At 43.4% G+C, this 16,101-nt stretch overlaps 3 protein-coding genes and 1 non-coding gene across 12 annotated transcripts in view; all 4 read right to left on the bottom strand.

Moving 5' to 3' along the window:
* Nucleotides 1-105: 105 nt before the first annotated feature.
* On the bottom strand, nucleotides 106-4,954 carry LOC146268113 (uncharacterized). 2 transcript variants are annotated; one of them, XM_084667266.1, is made up of 9 exons: nucleotides 4,573-4,954; nucleotides 4,217-4,344; nucleotides 3,359-3,992; nucleotides 2,473-3,169; nucleotides 2,273-2,334; nucleotides 2,048-2,141; nucleotides 1,615-1,733; nucleotides 814-1,026; nucleotides 515-718 (listed from the first exon to the last, which is right to left on the bottom strand). In XM_084667266.1, exons 1-9 carry the CDS (start codon nucleotides 4,801-4,803, stop codon nucleotides 647-649), a joined length of 2,250 nt encoding a protein of 749 aa, XP_084523392.1. In that variant the 5' UTR covers nucleotides 4,804-4,954; the 3' UTR covers nucleotides 515-646. The 2 variants fall into 2 exon arrangements, with proteins under 2 accessions (XP_084523391.1, XP_084523392.1); XM_084667265.1 differs by having other exon boundaries at nucleotides 106-1,026.
* On the bottom strand, nucleotides 1,387-1,520 carry LOC146268114 (small nucleolar RNA SNORA54). The gene has a single exon (XR_014724698.1). It is a non-coding gene; the product is annotated as a small nucleolar RNA SNORA54 (small nucleolar RNA).
* An 839-nt stretch (nucleotides 4,955-5,793) lies between the features above and the next one.
* Nucleotides 5,794-9,868, bottom strand: fam98a (family with sequence similarity 98 member A). The gene is made up of 8 exons (XM_084667293.1): nucleotides 9,637-9,868; nucleotides 8,742-8,890; nucleotides 8,496-8,630; nucleotides 8,044-8,228; nucleotides 7,864-7,944; nucleotides 7,641-7,757; nucleotides 7,326-7,493; nucleotides 5,794-7,217 (listed from the first exon to the last, which is right to left on the bottom strand). Exons 1-8 carry the CDS (start codon nucleotides 9,672-9,674, stop codon nucleotides 6,555-6,557), a joined length of 1,536 nt encoding a protein of 511 aa, XP_084523419.1. The 5' UTR covers nucleotides 9,675-9,868; the 3' UTR covers nucleotides 5,794-6,554.
* Nucleotides 9,869-10,063: 195 nt separating this feature from the next.
* rasgrp3 (RAS guanyl releasing protein 3 (calcium and DAG-regulated)) overlaps nucleotides 10,064-16,101 on the bottom strand; it is a 37,881-nt gene continuing 31,843 nt past the window's right edge. For 6 of the 8 annotated variants that reach the window (XM_084709337.1, XM_084709345.1, XM_084709340.1 and 3 more), the window contains 3 exons: nucleotides 15,322-15,358; nucleotides 15,012-15,161; nucleotides 13,753-14,793 (listed from right to left, as the gene is read on the bottom strand). In XM_084709337.1, the coding sequence (XP_084565463.1) occupies nucleotides 14,378-14,793; nucleotides 15,012-15,161; nucleotides 15,322-15,358 (603 nt within the window). In that variant the 3' untranslated portion in view covers nucleotides 13,753-14,377. Of the gene's footprint in view, nucleotides 13,362-13,752; nucleotides 14,794-15,011; nucleotides 15,162-15,321; nucleotides 15,359-16,101 lie in introns of those variants that run through there. The other 2 variants (XM_084709342.1, XM_084709344.1) reach the window with 2 other exon arrangements.

Genomic DNA, 16,101 nt, shown 5'->3' with positions numbered 1-16,101 from the left:
AATGTTTAACTGTTTTACATATTGTATTGTGAACCCAGTATCGTGATATGTATCGAGTCGTGAGCAGAGTGTATCGTTACACCTCTAGTATTAAGCATGAACAGCTTTGCGTTGAATACTTTTATTGCAAAAATACTTATTTGCAGCACTAAACCAAAAACAATTGTAAACACAATTAACATTAAACATAATGGCCCAAAAGGTGAGGGTTGTTCAAATTTAATAAGAGAAAGAAGAGGTCTGTCAGGAACCTTGGGTGAGACATGATCTCACATTGATAACTCACATTGATGAGCAGATTTGAATGAACATTTGGGTGACAAGCACCACAGTATCATTTCTGTCAACAAAAACAACAGGAAGAGAAAACTGGATGTTTATGGATGTTTTTTTGCTAAATCTCAATAGTCCATGAAAAAAAACAGCAACAGAGCAAAACATTGGACTTGAGGCCCAATAGAGAGAGACCAACAGCTGTAGGCAGTACAGTAACTAGGACTTGTCCTCCTTCTCTTTCTTCTTCTTCTTCTCCTTCTTCTTCTTCTTCTCTTTCTTCTTCTTCTTCTCTTTCTTCTTCTTTTGTCCTTTGGGGGACTTGCCTCTGTCACTTTCACTACTGCTGCAGCTGTTCGTATCACTGTCTTTTTTACCGCCATCTTCCTTGGAGAGTTTGCCCCTCCCGTCCTCCTCCTCCTCCTTGATTGTGCCATGTTTTCCGCTAGCAGGTGAAAAAAAAGCAGAGCCTTTGTCCATTCTGGCTTCATCATCCCTCCCTCTGCTCTTCAGCAAGCCCGGAGGAGTGTGCCCTCTTACCATTGTCATCGACAACCTGGGGGGCGCAGGTTTCTCCTCCTTCACGTAGACCTTCTCACGGTCGCTCTTGTGGCCCCTGGAGTCATCCTCCAGTTTGCGCTTGAGGTCCAGATGTCTGTGATCCCTGTGTTCCCTCTGGTCTCTCCTCTCTTGCAGGTGGGAGTGTTTGCTTTGATGGTGGTGGGGTTCTGTGTCCTCTCTGTCTGCATATTTCTGATGAAGACAATAAGGAGAAATGGAAAACGGGACCACAATTGGTATACATTGCTTCAATCTAATCATATATTAGAAATCATATGCATTAAGAAAAGTCGGTATTTGGCAATGGATCAACTAGGCTTTTTATTTTCAAGCACTATTCTCTTATGTTTGCAAATGCTGAGAGCACAAACAATTGAATTCAACTGAGGAATACGGATACATTCATTATACAGTTAACTTCGGAATTATTGTCATCCTTGTTAGAAAGAAAAAAAAGCTATACAAATGTTGTTCCTGCACACTCTGATCACTTTAAAAAGAGCTTCTGGAGTTGACTGTATATCTGAGGGAATTTAATATGAGAATCAGAGACAATGTTCCACAAGAACGAACAAGGACAAAGGCACAAAACGTGCCACTTCCCTGCCTTCCCTGGTTCTTACTGTAGCACTGGAATGGAACCCAGGGTTCATACTGACAGGTGAACCAGGTTACGTACAGTGCAAGAAATGAACATTTCCTTTATGTATTTGTTTACTCAAACATTGGGTGGGTTGGGGAAGGAAGGAAGAAAGAAAAGGAGAAACTGCCACTACTTACCGCACTGGAGTTATTGCGACGGTGGTTGGCTGCATGGGCCTCTGCAGTGTTCAAGTCTCCTATGAACTCCTCACACTTCTGGCAGTAGAACCCTATCACTGGGATTAAAAACTCTAAGCCTGTAAAACACATAGAACCAGCACAAGAGCCGCCATTCCAGGCATTAGCATTGAAGATTTAAGGAGTTAGAAGACAATGATGGAAGCAGTTGTGTGCATGAGGAGGTTTCTGACCAGAGGAAGCAGAAACATACATCTTGCATAGAACTGAACTGTGCATTTCTAGTCCTTGTTTATCTGCAACACTAACTAAATATAATTTTTGTTTGTTGCTTGGACGAGTGTTTCCTAATGAATGTATATGATAATAAGAACTTAGAAAATGTATTTTTCTACTGTAAGATACAGCAAAAAGGTAGAAACAACTGCTGTACCATCATCCTTCAGCAACCCTTCCAGTTCCTTCACCAAGGCTTCTTTTCTGGTCCTCAGGGCTTCTCTCGTTCTCATTTTACCCTCATTGTCATCCTAAGGGTAGGAATTCATGACGCACATAAAAAAACTAAACATATAACCCACAATAATGAAGCAAAGACATCAACCTGAACCCTCTTCAAGTTGTAATATAAATGATTAGAAAACTACAAATGAAAATGTACCTGCTTCCTGTCCGTGGACCTTTGAGAATACTGATCACATTTGGCCCGCTTCTCCTTGGTTGCTTAACAGGGAGAAAGTAAGACAGAACTTGAAATGCTAGACTGGATAAATCCACCAGACTCCCAAGCAACAACTACTGTGTAGTAGTAGAAACAGTTCAGTTCACAGACGCGCACAAAGAGTCAACATGACATCACACCTTTGATGAGAGACTGCAAAGACACCAGTGCCTGTTGTACGTCTGGAGTCCCAAATGCAGGAATAGTCATTTTGACCTCCTGCTTTCCTGCTTCTACGGCCAGCGCCGGCGATGGCAGTTTGGCTTCCTTCTGCTCCTGCAGCTTGGACATGATCTTGCTGATGTCCGACGTCCCCAGGTTCAGACCAATGTGCTTCATCATGTTCTTTATCTTCTCGACCTCTTTCACATCTGGGGGGAGGGAGGAGTTGGGCTGCGGACCTGCGTGCTCAGTCTTCACCGTGGGCGCGGAAGCAGTCCCATGACCATGTGGCTTGAGGTCCCCGAGTAGCTCTCCAAGGTTTCTGAAGAGAGGCTGGTTCAGGGAGTAGGGTTGACCTGCATGTGAAGTCTCTACGTGGCCTTGATAGGTAGTGGACGGTGCCATGGGCTGGGACTGCTCAGTGAACTGAAGTGAGGAGGATGGTTGTCTCTGATTGTCATTTCCGTTCCCATAAAGAAACGACTCCTCATCCTCGACATCCACTTCCTTTTTAGTTTCTTCCTCCCTGGTGCCCTGGAGCCAGGAAAAGTCGTTTCCCACTCGCTCATGCGGGAGGAGCATACTGTCATTCACTGATGGTATAGACTGGTCCTGGCTTGTGGTAGGCTGCCCTTGGAAGCCACTGGGCTTCGAGTTCATGCCCATGTTTCCTGCCTGTGAGCAAAGGAAAACAGCAACAATCAGGCCAGATACAAATGTACTTGTGAAACTTAATCTAATCAGATTTTACTAGCAACTGCCTTTATGAATTGTAGTTGGGCTGGATCTGGAAACCTTTGACACATCTGCTGCCCTGACAACAGAGGCCAGGAAACAGGAAAATACCTGACCCTTTTAAATTACCTGAATAGTAAGGATGGCATTCTTGATGGCAGGTAGGCGGTCTTCCAATTCCTTACAGTTCATCACTCGTTTTAGCCCCTGTAACAGATCGGTGTTGAGTGCCAAAGCGTGACCACTGCCACTGCTGCTACTGAAACCCTGACTGGGACTCATCCGGCCCTGACTCCTCCCACGACTGTGACTCCTGCTCCGGGCCCTGCTCCTGCTCCGTGCCCTGCTCTTCCCCCGGGTCCGGCTCTTACTGCGGGCTCTGCTCTTGCTCCTACCTCGGCTTTTTCCGTGACTCTTACTCCGGCTTCTCGCTCGACTTTTGCTTCTGCAGCGGCTTTTGGCTCGACTCTTGCTCCGCGCTCGACTCTTGCTCCGCGCCCGGCTCTTGCTCCGCGCTCGGCTCTTGCTCCGCGCCCGGCTCTTGCTCCGCGCCCGGCTCTTGCTCCGCGCCCGGCTCTTGCTCCGCGCCCGGCTTCGACTGCGGCTTTTGCTTCTGAGCCTCTGCCTCTCATATCCTCTGTCTAATATTGTACCCGACGGTATCCCCAGTTCAGACAGGCTGGAGGCAATGTTCTCTTTCAGATAATCGGGGAGTGGCTGGTTGGCTTCAAGGCATCTGAGAAAGTCTTCCCCTGCCTTGTCGCTGTAATACAAGTTAAAGATGTTTTGGATTACAACAACAATGTACCAACCTCCCCCTGCCCCAATCAAATAGAATTGTCAGTCAATAAAATAGCTCCCTTTGATTTTGAAGCATAATCTGATCAGGATATTAAGTGGGGATCCTCATGTGTAGATGGGAATTATGATTTTTCAAGCAGTGTTTATGCAGTAGCTTCTTGACAGACATATCTTCTACTTGCTTACCTTTTATCTTTCTGATGGGCCTTTAAATGGTTGGGGTTCCGCTGTATATCTGGAGGGAGGATCTGCTGATTGCCCATAGTGATCACTGTGCTGCGATCAATGGAAAAACTGCTACAGTGTGGTTGAGTCTGAATAAGACAAACAACAAATTCAGCACATGCTCCAGCATTACAATATTTGTCCCACAAACTGCTAATAATATATACTCAAACGCAGACAACGACAATGCACAGGAAAATCAATTATCAATTACATTAGCTTGTTGCATGGAACAAATGTGTTAACATTGTTTTAACTACATAGCTTTTGCTCGCTAATATACTAGTTATCTTTCAAATAATGACATAGCTACATACATTGATATAATGGTCCCCCATGGATCTACTATGAATGTATTCGTTGTTTGATGCAGCAGGTAAAAAGGAGCGACATGGTCCAGGGGGCAAATGTCTGGGTGGTGGAGCATTCGGTGGCGGGCCGTAGGGCCCTCCATAGCGGGGGCCCATCATTGGTGGTCCAAGTTGTGGGTGGATAAACGGAGCCGGGCCACGGGTATATTCTCCTGGATTAGGAAAACCACGATACATCTCTTCGCCCTCAAACGTCCATGACACCTAATAAACGTTGTTAAATAGACGCATGTTCCCGGTTTATACGTTAACACTGTGGATTGTTGTGACGGACTTGAGTCTAGGCATGTTGAAGCCAACATAAAACGAGCTTCACTTCCGGTTGATTGCTCATTCTTCTTCTTCTGTGATGTTTAACTAAGGTTGGCTGCAACGTTATTGGTATATTACCGCCTCCTAACGCAGTGGAGGTTGAACCAGAGACGGGGAGATATAAATCCTCCCTGTCAACCTGGTTTTCCATTAAAAAAAACTAAACAATCTAGACTAGGTGTAGGCCTACACGTTGTGGTTTAATTCTTCAAACCGTCCTCAACTTTTCCCTTCCACTCCTACTGTCCAAAATTAAAGTAACATGGCCAATTGGAAGCTTCAACAGCATGAACAATTGCATATTCAGCTGACTAAGCAACTTAATATAAACCCGTTCGTCCAATCTTAATTATTTTTTTACTTTCAAAAATAAAAATACACAAGAATGTTTTTTACATTATTATTTTAATGGCAAAAAAACAAACATAGAACAAAAATCCACAGGTTACAGTTTAAAAAAATCATCAGCAAGTTACTGTAGAAGTGATTCAAAACAAAAAAAATTAACATAGTAAGAATGTATGGGTAAAGTTGAGAATACTATTGTTCTCCTTCAAAATGGGGTAAAATGGATTCAGGAAGTTGTCCGAATATTAGAATATATGTCTATATTTGAGGTGTTTTACCACAACCTCAAAATGTTGTGGTGTCTCTTGACCAGTAGAGGCCTGGGGAGTAGAGAAAAATCCTCCCTTGTTTCTTTAAAATAATGAAACATTTTTCTTTGAGAAAATGTTCACTCAATACAAACAGTTTCTATTTGAGCAAAATATACATTGCAATGACAGTAGTGCCTGTATGTTGAAGACTGGTTCAATATGCAACAAATGACAGAAAATGATGAAACTGGCAACGTGAAATCAACAGTTTATTGCTCACCTTCCACTCATTCATACTTCCAAACAATCTGTCTTACATCCAAATATATACACAATTATGTCCATAAGCAGCATAGGTGGCATCTTTTAAATAACAGAGTAGATACCAGTAATAACTACTTCCGATGAGAGGAAAAAAAAAAAGTTTCTGATGCTCAGTTTTTTTCTTATTATTTTGAGCTTATGTAAACTATAATTTAAAACAAATACTGGAGAAATAAAGCTAGTTTCTTTTCAAGTATCAATCAAATTCAATAAAACTATAGGATGGACTGCAAGAACCCCATGTGTAGTCCTCTTATCAGACATACAAGTATTTAAACACCTCTAGGACACCCTTCTGTGTCCTCTCTCAAATCTCAGCGATAAGGCTAGAGTAGTGTCGCAACAAAGTAAGGACAGCAGAGCCCACACAGTAGTTAAAGTTGGCACCACAATGAATTTGCGGCAGACAACCCTTGGCGACCATGTCGCAAATAGCAGAACACACAACAAAAAACACTCGCTATGCAAAATACTACATTGAACAGTCCTCTGTGACATACCTCAAGATGGAATCCAGAAAAAGGCTTGTTGTAGGACTTTTCATGCATGCAGCAGCTACACTTTCATACATCGTCAGGGGAATAAAGGATGTTAAAACATGCTTTTTTCATATTCACATTGAGATAAGGCATTTTCTCTTTCATACCTGAAAGGACTCTAAATGAACTCTGCTGTAAAGGCCTGCACTTTGTTTTAACTAGTGTAGTGTCTGCCCTGGCTGAAGCCTGCCTGATTGTACTGCTGGCCACCATGTTGGAAGAACTGTTCAAATTGTCCTCCTTGGTTAAAATTCTGACCACCTCTCACCCCCCATCCACCCCCCTGTCCTCCTCTCCCACCTCTGCCCCTTCCTCCACGACCCCCTCGACCTCCCCTCTCCTGATGCCGACCTCCGTCTTGGTAATGGTTGTCATGCTGGAAACCTCCAGCCACCCCTACCCCTCCTCCCCCCTGGTGTCCTCCTCCAGAGTAACCAGGCCCCTGGAAGCCTCCCTGGTAGTTCCCGCCCCCATAACTTCCTCTTCCACTACCACCTTGATGACCTCCGCCCTCCTGGTAATGACCTTGGTTGTAACCTCCGCCTCCTCCATCTGACCAGCCGCCCTGCACCTTACCCCCTCGGCCGCCCCCCCCTCCACCTCTGCCACCCCTGTCATAGCCTCCTCCGCGCTCGTGACCTCCACGACCTCCATGCTGTTCGTAGCCCCCCCTGCCCCCCCCTCGTCCACCCCCTCCATACTGCTGTCCTCCTCCCTGGGGGCCGTCCTGCCTCTTCTGCCAGGTGGGCATCTCAGGAGGTGGAGCCTCAATTTCGGTGGGTCGCCCGCCTCTGTCTGGCACGCGCCCCATCAGAATCTGGGTCAAACGTGAACAACATCCATTAATAAACTCAACAGTTGCTCACGGGGGTGAGTGATAGGGGGGTTCATAACCAAGCAGTGCTCAAGCACGTCTTAACACCACCTTGTTGATGGCGCACGCCGTTTTCTCTCTTATCCTGCCACTGCTCGTGCGCAGGATGTTGGAGAGGTCTTCTCGTGCAGCAAAGAGGTGGGCCACAGTGACTTTGCTCTTGGCAGACAGTGTCGAACGAAGAGGCGGGTAAACTTTGGCCAGCTTTTCAGCATGCGTCTGTTTAAACCAGGAAATTACCATCAGGACGTCGTATTTACTTACTAAAGATGTACATTGCTAACGCTAAACAATTCTAATCCCTTAGTTAATTGGGTAATGCATCAAATAGTAGTTAAAATGTGCCTGGAAATAATAACAAAGTACCTTGGCTTTATCAGACCACCCGAAGGACTGAACTGTCACATCAAGACGCTTCAACAACATCTTTCTCCTGACATCATACTCATTCACAAGGGCTTGGTTGATGGCTTCAATTTTTTCCTGCAAAAAAGACAATGCATGTATAATTAGTAGTGTTATCAGATAAACAAATGTATTCAAGAGGGTTAACAATAGACTTCCTCGACGTTTGTTTAAATGACATTACCCAGTGAACTGGTCCAAGTGCTTTCTTCATGAGAGGACGACCGACATGAGATGGCGGCACTTTGGCCAGGGCTTCCTTCAGCTGAAGACGATGCAGAGAGGAGATCTTGTATCTCATATCTTATCGAAACTTAATAAGATATTTTACTGTGTACATATATTACATGACAGACCAACTCACTTTCTTCTCAATGCCGCTGAAGAACTGGAACATGGTGATATTGACAGGGGGCTTGGACATTCCCAAGGCCAAACAGATGCCCTTCAGCTCCATAAACACCTCACTTCCCCCAGCCTGCTCAGCGGCCTTTTGGGGCTTGTTCACCAGGATCATCCTCGACGCCTCTAGCTCCGAGATTAGAAAGGCTAAGGGTAAAAAGAAGAACTAGGTTGGCTAAAAAATACCTTTAAAGGAATAGAGAGAAGTTGAACCACACTATTATTACTAGGACTGTAAATAAGATGTCACGTTACAGAGACACATTTTTATTTTTTTATCAAGTCTGTTTCAACTTTTGGAAAGACTTGAACCCAATCATCTAAAATGTGTTTTCCCCTGTAACAGGGGATACAGCACAGGTTTCTTCAACTGTCAACACAGGTCACATGACATTGATGATGCTTTTGACGTACTGATGAGTAGGAGGCAGTTTCTCTTGTTGAGAAGCCGCTGAGTGACGTCTCCAGAAGAGAGGACAGAGTATGGGCAGGCCAGCTCAGACAGCAGACCACTCACTTCCAGCTGAAAGCCCTCAGCCTCACTTGGACCTGTGGTCGGTACAGGTGGTCAGTTGGTGTTGCCAAGCCATTCGTTTCATGAAAAGGTAGAATGTCACCACATTTAACCGTCCCCCCGCCACCAGAAAGACAGCAACTCACAATTGGTGGCATGGACATTCTCTTCCAGTTGGCAGTATAGTTTCAGTTCTGACACAATCCAGGCACACAGCTTGGTGAACTCTGGTGAAGCAGCTCCCTCATTGGCTGCTGCCTCTAGTGCACCATCCTCTAACAGGGGGCCTTGGTAACTGACCAAAAACACAAATTACAGAGTTTTCACTTGACCATGTTTGGAGTAGTTAACCTTGGTTTGACCATGTTCAGAGTTGTTTTAAGTGGTATTATGTGTGTGTTTGCATGCATGTGTAGTTAAAGACTCAGGCTAGTGTAGTAGTCTGAATTGGCTGCAACTCAGTTCAACATATCAGTACTTCAACATATCAGTACGTATCAGTACAGATGCCACATAACCGGGAGTGGGCAGATTTATAGTAAATAGAAACCAGTCCTAATATGGGTAGGACCCAATGAGAACATTAGGTGGGGCCTGATATCTCAGCCCTTGTGCTGCCTTCGGGTCATTGTGACCCACCTTTTGCACCACGACGGTGGGTCACAAACTAAGACCCGAAGGCAGCTCAAGGGTTGACCACTGCCAGTGTGTAGCTACTCAATGAGAACTGTTTCCTTCTGGCCACATTTTGATTAATAAGTTAAACAATGACGTGGCAGACTACTTTAAATGCTTGCAGATGTCGATATTTCTACAAGGAAAGCTGATAAAAACTAGTTAACACAAATGAATACATCCACTGCTTCACACAATTAGTTCAGGTGTAAAGTGTTATTGTCATCAGATAACGTGTTGGCTAACTACCTAACCATTAGTTAGGATTTACTAGTACCCGGCTCACCGGTTGGATAAACTGCCTGCCACCTAGCTATCGGCTACATGCTAGCTTGGACAATATGTAGAGAGTCCATTTGAACCTACCCCAGGTCTTCAAGCGAGTCCAGAATGTCATTCTCCATTCCAGTAGCTATCTAGCTAACACGTATTGAATTCACAGGAGCACAAAAATGACCTAAACTCGTTGAGTGGTCTAACAATTCTGCTCACTGGGACTGCTCAGCTGGCATGCTGGGGGTCCTCTTGAGCCAACCTCCTGCCTCTGAGCCGGTTAAAATAATGCCTGTACAAACTTGCTATTAGGTTACAATTATATACAATCATAACATATCATCATAGCATGAATCATAGCGATCATCTTATGATCAGAAGTAAATCATAACCATCAGGATTCAAAAATCCTTATTCTCTCGTAAAAAATTGTGTGGAGAAAATGAAATAACACTAGATGGTGCTATTAAACAATGACCAAATTTATTCTTTAAAAATAAGAACTGGGGAAATACAGGAATGTGGTTGGGCACACGTGTCCATGGTTTATTGTTTATTGACTCTACAACATACGACAATATCATTACCAAAAAGGCGGAGTTCTGTTGAATATCGTAACAGTGGGCTTTCAAAATGCAGACTATGTTTTATTGTAGGCCTAAATGTATTAGATCTCGCTAAATTTCCATACTTCTGAAAGCTGAAAGATTTGTGTCAGAACTGTATTTTTATTGGTTAAGATGACAGATTGTGTGCCAATTGAAAAATAGCATGTCAGGTGTTCATCTTTATGACAGGGAACTCACAGTGTAGACCCAATAATACACACACTTGTTGGCAAATCAATCCATGGCACATAGGACTAGAATATCAGCATTTAGAAGTACAATCAAGATCCTACAGATATTGAAACAACCAGTTGGTTAGTATGATTAATGAGAAACATTATAATGTTATTTAGTTTTAAGTTCTAATTTTCTTATTTGTTTTCCTTTTAGAAAAATACATAATATATTTTTAAATACCGTAACCCCCAAAAATCCCTAAACATAAATAAAGACACCAAAATAAAAGGAAAAATAGAGACGCATCAAAGAGACCAGAGAATCCTGTCCTTTGATTTAATAAATGGGAGTTTATGGGTCAATGTACATAGAATATGTATACATAAATCAAGTAAGGTTCGAATGGGTGTAAAATAACCTGCATTGATCTGTAAAATGTACAATATTTAGGGGTGGAGTGGTAAGATTTTAACCACTCCATGGCTTCACTTTTTCCTGAAGAAGAATATCTGTATTGGTGGCAGGTTAAACTGATAAAACTATTCTATTCTATGAAACATCTACTTTGCATTTAGAAAATAAAACAAAATAAGTACATCGAAATAAAATAACAATGATTAAATATTCAATGCTACAGAAGGCTCTCCACCAACAATAGATACAAACAGTATAGACAATAATGTAAAATATATTATAAATATACAATCAAGTGGGATAACACTTTTTTCTCTCTCAAGTAGACCAGTTCATAATAATAGTAAGATGATCATATTGTCACTCTTACAGTCAATAACAGTTTAATAAACAATACAAAAAATTGTTGAAATGTGAATACAAAACAGTTTTATGCACAGTAGTAGCAAGGATGACTGTAATTATCATAATGTCCCTCATAGCATGAAATCGCAGATGTTTGAGAAAAACCATCAAGAAAAGTCATAATGAGATCAAGTATCATTTGGTGTCTATGTGATGGAGACATAAAGTCACCAGAATTTTTACAGGAGGAGATTCATTAGTGTTATTACTGAAATGCATGCTTAAAGTACATCCTAACTTAAGTTTAAGTCAATAAGCTAACCATACCTATGTGAGTTTGGTTTTGTGTCTGTACTAAAATTATGGCAACACAGTTGTAATAATTTGGTACTTCTATTTAGATAGACCATCCGTTAATGAATCTATAAACTATACATTTGTGTAAACCGTTGTCACCCCCTTGAATCCCAGTTGTGTCCTTACAATCAATCCTCCTATAAATTGTGTTTCTAACAGAATATCAGCTGTCTCCCCTCTCTCAACCACAAATGGTGCTTGTGGCTAACAGCACCAATCCAATCAGAAGGCCAGCCTGTTTAGTCTCTTCAGAGATCTCCATGTCAAACTCACCTGCCGATACCTGCTCTTCCCTCCTACCCAAAGGGGGGGAGGGGGGCTGCAGTAGTGGAGGGGCAGGTGGTTCTGGTACTTTCTACATGAAAGGACCCCTCCCACACATGTGCACGCACACAGACACACAAGCACAAAACAAGACACACTCGCACACTAATTTGTGCATGCATCACTTTATGTAATCTACTGTATCCTTGGTGACTGAGGGACTGGCCTGCTCTACGGATGCCTGGCAACCACTGTGCAACAAGTCACCTGGTCATACACCTGGTGCTGCCTGTGGGCAATCAGGTGGGGGGGACTTAGTGGGTATTTCATTCCACTACCTCGGCCTTCAGCCAGTAGACTTGATCCATCAACAGTTTAAAAAGGTTATGGGTCATGGCTAGTTACTCAATGGGGATAGGAGGATGAACATGTTTGACACAGACACACATTTAGATAGTAATGGTTGAAAATGTATATGGTTGTGGATTCTAATTCAGAGACCTTGTAATTCTAAAATAGAACATGCTGAGCAGAGTAAGTCTACAATGTTTGATCAGTGGGAACCAATAGTGAATGGACCAAATGTTAAAGAGGAACAAATACAAGAAAGGTCTCGGTATAGCTCCTTCGTTTGTCTTTGGCCGGGACTCATTAAAATGGCAGTCCTCTGAGTTGAAATCCCTTTGAAATTATATAGAAAAACAAAAAGCCCTGACTATATCAGTATACAATTCCTAAATGGACTGTGTTTTCCTTTTGCATTGTTAGCCAACTCTTGAAGTACCTTTTTCTTCTCAGATTCCAGACTGAGACATGGAACTGGCACATAATGAACGAGTTGTTGAATTAGGCTTTGTGTCCACTTTAAATGAAAGAACCCTCAGAAACATACCTTGTTTTCACTTTCATTCACTTTCATGTTATCCCACACTTTCCACAGGTTTGCACCGTTCCATACGATACACATTCTACCATGCATTCACCCTTTACTCTAATTCTCCACACTTTCCATCATACCACCTTCAATATACTCTTCCCAATGTTTACTGAATGTTTACTAACTGATATTTTAGTGACACAGATCCTGACAAATTGTAGTTGCCCTTAACTTTTCTTCTTAAAACACAATAAAAGTTATTTCCCATTCACGCATTAAATAGCAATATGTACTATGTGCTCACTCACACAGGCACAGTCAAAACCCGATCATTTCTGTTCACTCAGTCCAACGCTGATATGCGGTTGAGCCTGAATAACCCAAAATCACTTCCTGGATGTCCATGATCCTTTGCCAATGACACTCGAGGCGAGTGAAGGCAGAGTGTGATGCTGGGGGACATCCTGGAGTGTTTCTACACCAATGAGGCCTGGATTTCCTCAGTTCCACCAACCAAATCCTCTCACTCCCTCTCAGCCCCTACTGTCTCTGTGAATCCTCAATGTCTTCATTCGAGATCTGTCTCCAGGCAAGGACAGAACGAGGGTCCTGAGCGTGCTGAGAGTGCTCCAGCGTGGGCAGGGCTACTCTGGGTCACCAAACGGGGGCTTCAGGCAGCCAAGTACCTCCCCGAGAGAGGAGAACTTCCTGGGGCGGGCTCGCCAGGGCCTCCGGGGGCCCCTGGTCCAGCCCTCACTGTGGCCAAGTCAGCTGTCCTGCCAAGGGAGAGAGTAACCCCCCCCACACACACACACACACACACACACACATTCACACACACTTAATTCACTGTTAGCAGTGTAAGCACACATTAGCTGAATGCTTTTATTGACTGACCAGATGCACTTTTTCATATTCAACATTATACCCTATCCATAGTGTTATGTAACTATAAATGTATATGTAAGAGAGTCAAAAAAGAACGTAAATAGCGTCATTATCAAACCCTGACTGCAGATTGCACCGAAGTAAGATTTAGACAGAGTACAGCATTCAACATTCAAATCGGCTTCAGAATTGAAAATTACGTCTCGGCACCAACAGCAGAATTTGACGTTTTTTTTTCTCTCTAATTCCAATCCATGTATCTAAAAAAGTGAAAGTACCTTATCATAATACATTAGAGACTTTATTAAACCTTGTTTTGACTCAATCAAATCTTTGACATGCTGCACTGTTGCCAAAATATCCAGCTTGGTTTAGCCATCCGAATCTGATGAAGGTAAACAGTTTGACTCAAGAGGCTATCAATCAGAGTGCTTCTCTGGCCTCTGCACTCCCTTCATCTAGATAATCTCCTTGTGAATGAAAGAGAAAATGTCTCTTTGTGTGTTGGTTCTGAATCCACTTGTTTCCACAGAGATGGAATTACGCAAGGCTTTGATAACAAAATGTTCTGTTGCTTTGGCCTGAAGGGTGAAGGGTGTAGGGCACAGACACAGAACAAAGAAGTCGCAGAAAGGATTGTTTCCCATGACCGATACAGACTTAGCACAGGTTATCCATTTTGTGCTAGATAAGCGAACGGGTATTCTATCCAAGGGTAAGAAACACATCACAAGCGTGGGCTGAAATTGGTGAAACAGAATATAATGTAACTGACTTAAGTGTCATGAAACGTGTGCATGACAGAATAGTATTGTCGTCAACTGTGTGTGACCTTGTAGTAAAGCAAGAGAAACATGTATATAACGTCATTATTCTCTGGAACCAACCTAAACACAAACGCACTTCACGTCTTAAACCTTCTTCTAATGTGAAGCGAGCCCAAACACACACACACCTTCTCCCTGTGTGCCGATATTCCATTGTGCATCCCCTCCGCAGGGCCATCCGTCTGCTCCTGGGAATCCCTCCTGCCGCGTGCAGGGACCTGAGACTCATTCTCCCAGCGGGCAAAGCCCTTGTTCTTGGAGGCCTTCCTATGGGGCCGGTACCTCATCTTGGGGAAGGTGTGCGATCCCCCATCCCCGGCCCCCCAGGCATGCTCTGGCCAAAGGGGCTCCGTTTGTGTGGCCTGGCTGGTGGTGGCCCTCTGGAGACGGACAGAGATCCGCTGGGCTGATCCCGTCATGAGGGTGATGGACTTGCCCTCCAGGTCAGGACCCACCGGGGCCACTGTGGGAAACTCAAACACCTCGTCTTCATCTGTAGGACATTTTCTAGTTCAATGGACTGGCAGAGCGTATGTTAAATTCTATATTGTTATTGTATAAGTCAAGCATAAGTTAATAGGTGTGTATATGTATATTCTACAGGTGCTGAATGGAGAAAGACGACAAAGTGGATAAAAACGAAATCTGTTCGCCTATGAAAAAGGTCAACAAGCAAACAGAGAATTAAGGGGTGGAGGGGCGTTCCTGTACCTTTGCAGGTGGGCAGTGCGGGGCTGCTGGGCAGAGAGCTGTGAGTCAGTCCTCCAGGGGAGACACTCCCCAGAGATGTGGAGCGAAGCAGCTTCCTGCAGGCCAGAACCAACAACTCCCTGCACTGTTTATGGCAGTTCACCCCACAGTCTGAAACACAACACATACATACACACTAGACGCGTATACCATCTGAGGTCAGTTGTATGATGTAGGTTGCACTTGTGTCACTGTTCTGTTGGTTTGGGTACTCAAAAACTAAGAATGAACACAAAGAAATAAATGATATTAGGACCAAGTCCAAGATCACCTTTACACTTGTATCCCTGCTTAATGATTCCCCAGAGCTGAACAAACAGCAGGTCCACAACAGAGACCGGGAGGGAGAAACAACAGGAGAATGTTACAATTTGTAATGGTGGAAGCATGTTCACACAGTGAGCAAAGACGGAAGTGTAAACCTTTGTACCATAAACAGGATATAATTCCTCACAACACCCTTCCTGTAAACTATGTGTGTGTGTGTGTGTGTGTCTGCCTGCCCGTATACATCCATTTGTGCCAGTTTGCTTTGTGAGAATATTCTCATTTCATCATTGTGCTTTTCTCACAGATGAATCTAATGCAGTATTAGAGTCAGGAAAACAACAAAGGACGACATTGTGCATGTTATTACGTCATTAGGCACAAAACAAGATCTCACAGGTACGGTGTGCATGCACACACTGTCATACAAGTTCTTCTGAATTAGTCAACATGAATGTAGTGTTCCGTCAACTCATTGTTTTTATCCATCTTAATTACAACGGACCGATGTAGCCAACAGTCATGTCAACATATTGTTTCTCTGTATGTTGATTCCCTCCATGCACTGTGAGTAATTCCTCTTTCAGAAGGTCAAGGAGACCCATCGGGTAGGAACTCAGACTAACGACCAGAGTACAGATTTGTTTAAAGATTATATAATAAGTTGTTGGCAAAAAAACAACCCCAAAATCTCTGAAATAGGATTCCACAACCCTGTCTCTCCAACACATAAATACAGGTGGAAAATCAAATGTTACTCTGATAGTCCTTCAGAGCAATTAAT

This window comes from Hypomesus nipponensis, chromosome 11, assembly GCF_054491055.1.
Source record: "Hypomesus nipponensis isolate SF chromosome 11, ASM5449105v1, whole genome shotgun sequence".
In the NCBI taxonomy this organism is placed as follows: domain Eukaryota; kingdom Metazoa; phylum Chordata; class Actinopteri; order Osmeriformes; family Osmeridae; genus Hypomesus; species Hypomesus nipponensis.
This window is presented reverse-complemented; position numbering and strand designations above follow the sequence as displayed.

What these genes read in the sequence shown, in the direction of transcription:
- LOC146268113 (XM_084667265.1), bottom strand. Translation starts at nt 4,803, where the DNA reads ATGTATCGTGGTTTTCCTAATCCAGGAGAATATACCCGTGGCCCGGCT. An exon ending in GGTCCACGGACAGGAAGCAG is followed by an intron (nt 2,142 to 2,272) that starts GTACATTTTCAT and finishes TCCTACCCTTAG; the next exon opens with GATGACAATGAGGGTAAAAT. An exon ending in GTCGCAATAACTCCAGTGCG is followed by an intron (nt 1,027 to 1,614) that starts GTAAGTAGTGGC and finishes TGTCTTCATCAG; the next exon opens with AAATATGCAGACAGAGAGGA.
- fam98a (XM_084667293.1), bottom strand. Translation starts at nt 9,674, where the DNA reads ATGGAGAATGACATTCTGGACTCGCTTGAAGACCTGGG. An exon ending in GAATGTCCATGCCACCAATT is followed by an intron (nt 8,631 to 8,741) that starts GTGAGTTGCTGT and finishes TACCGACCACAG; the next exon opens with GTCCAAGTGAGGCTGAGGGC. An exon ending in GGTGGTCTGATAAAGCCAAG is followed by an intron (nt 7,494 to 7,640) that starts GTACTTTGTTAT and finishes TGGTTTAAACAG; the next exon opens with ACGCATGCTGAAAAGCTGGC.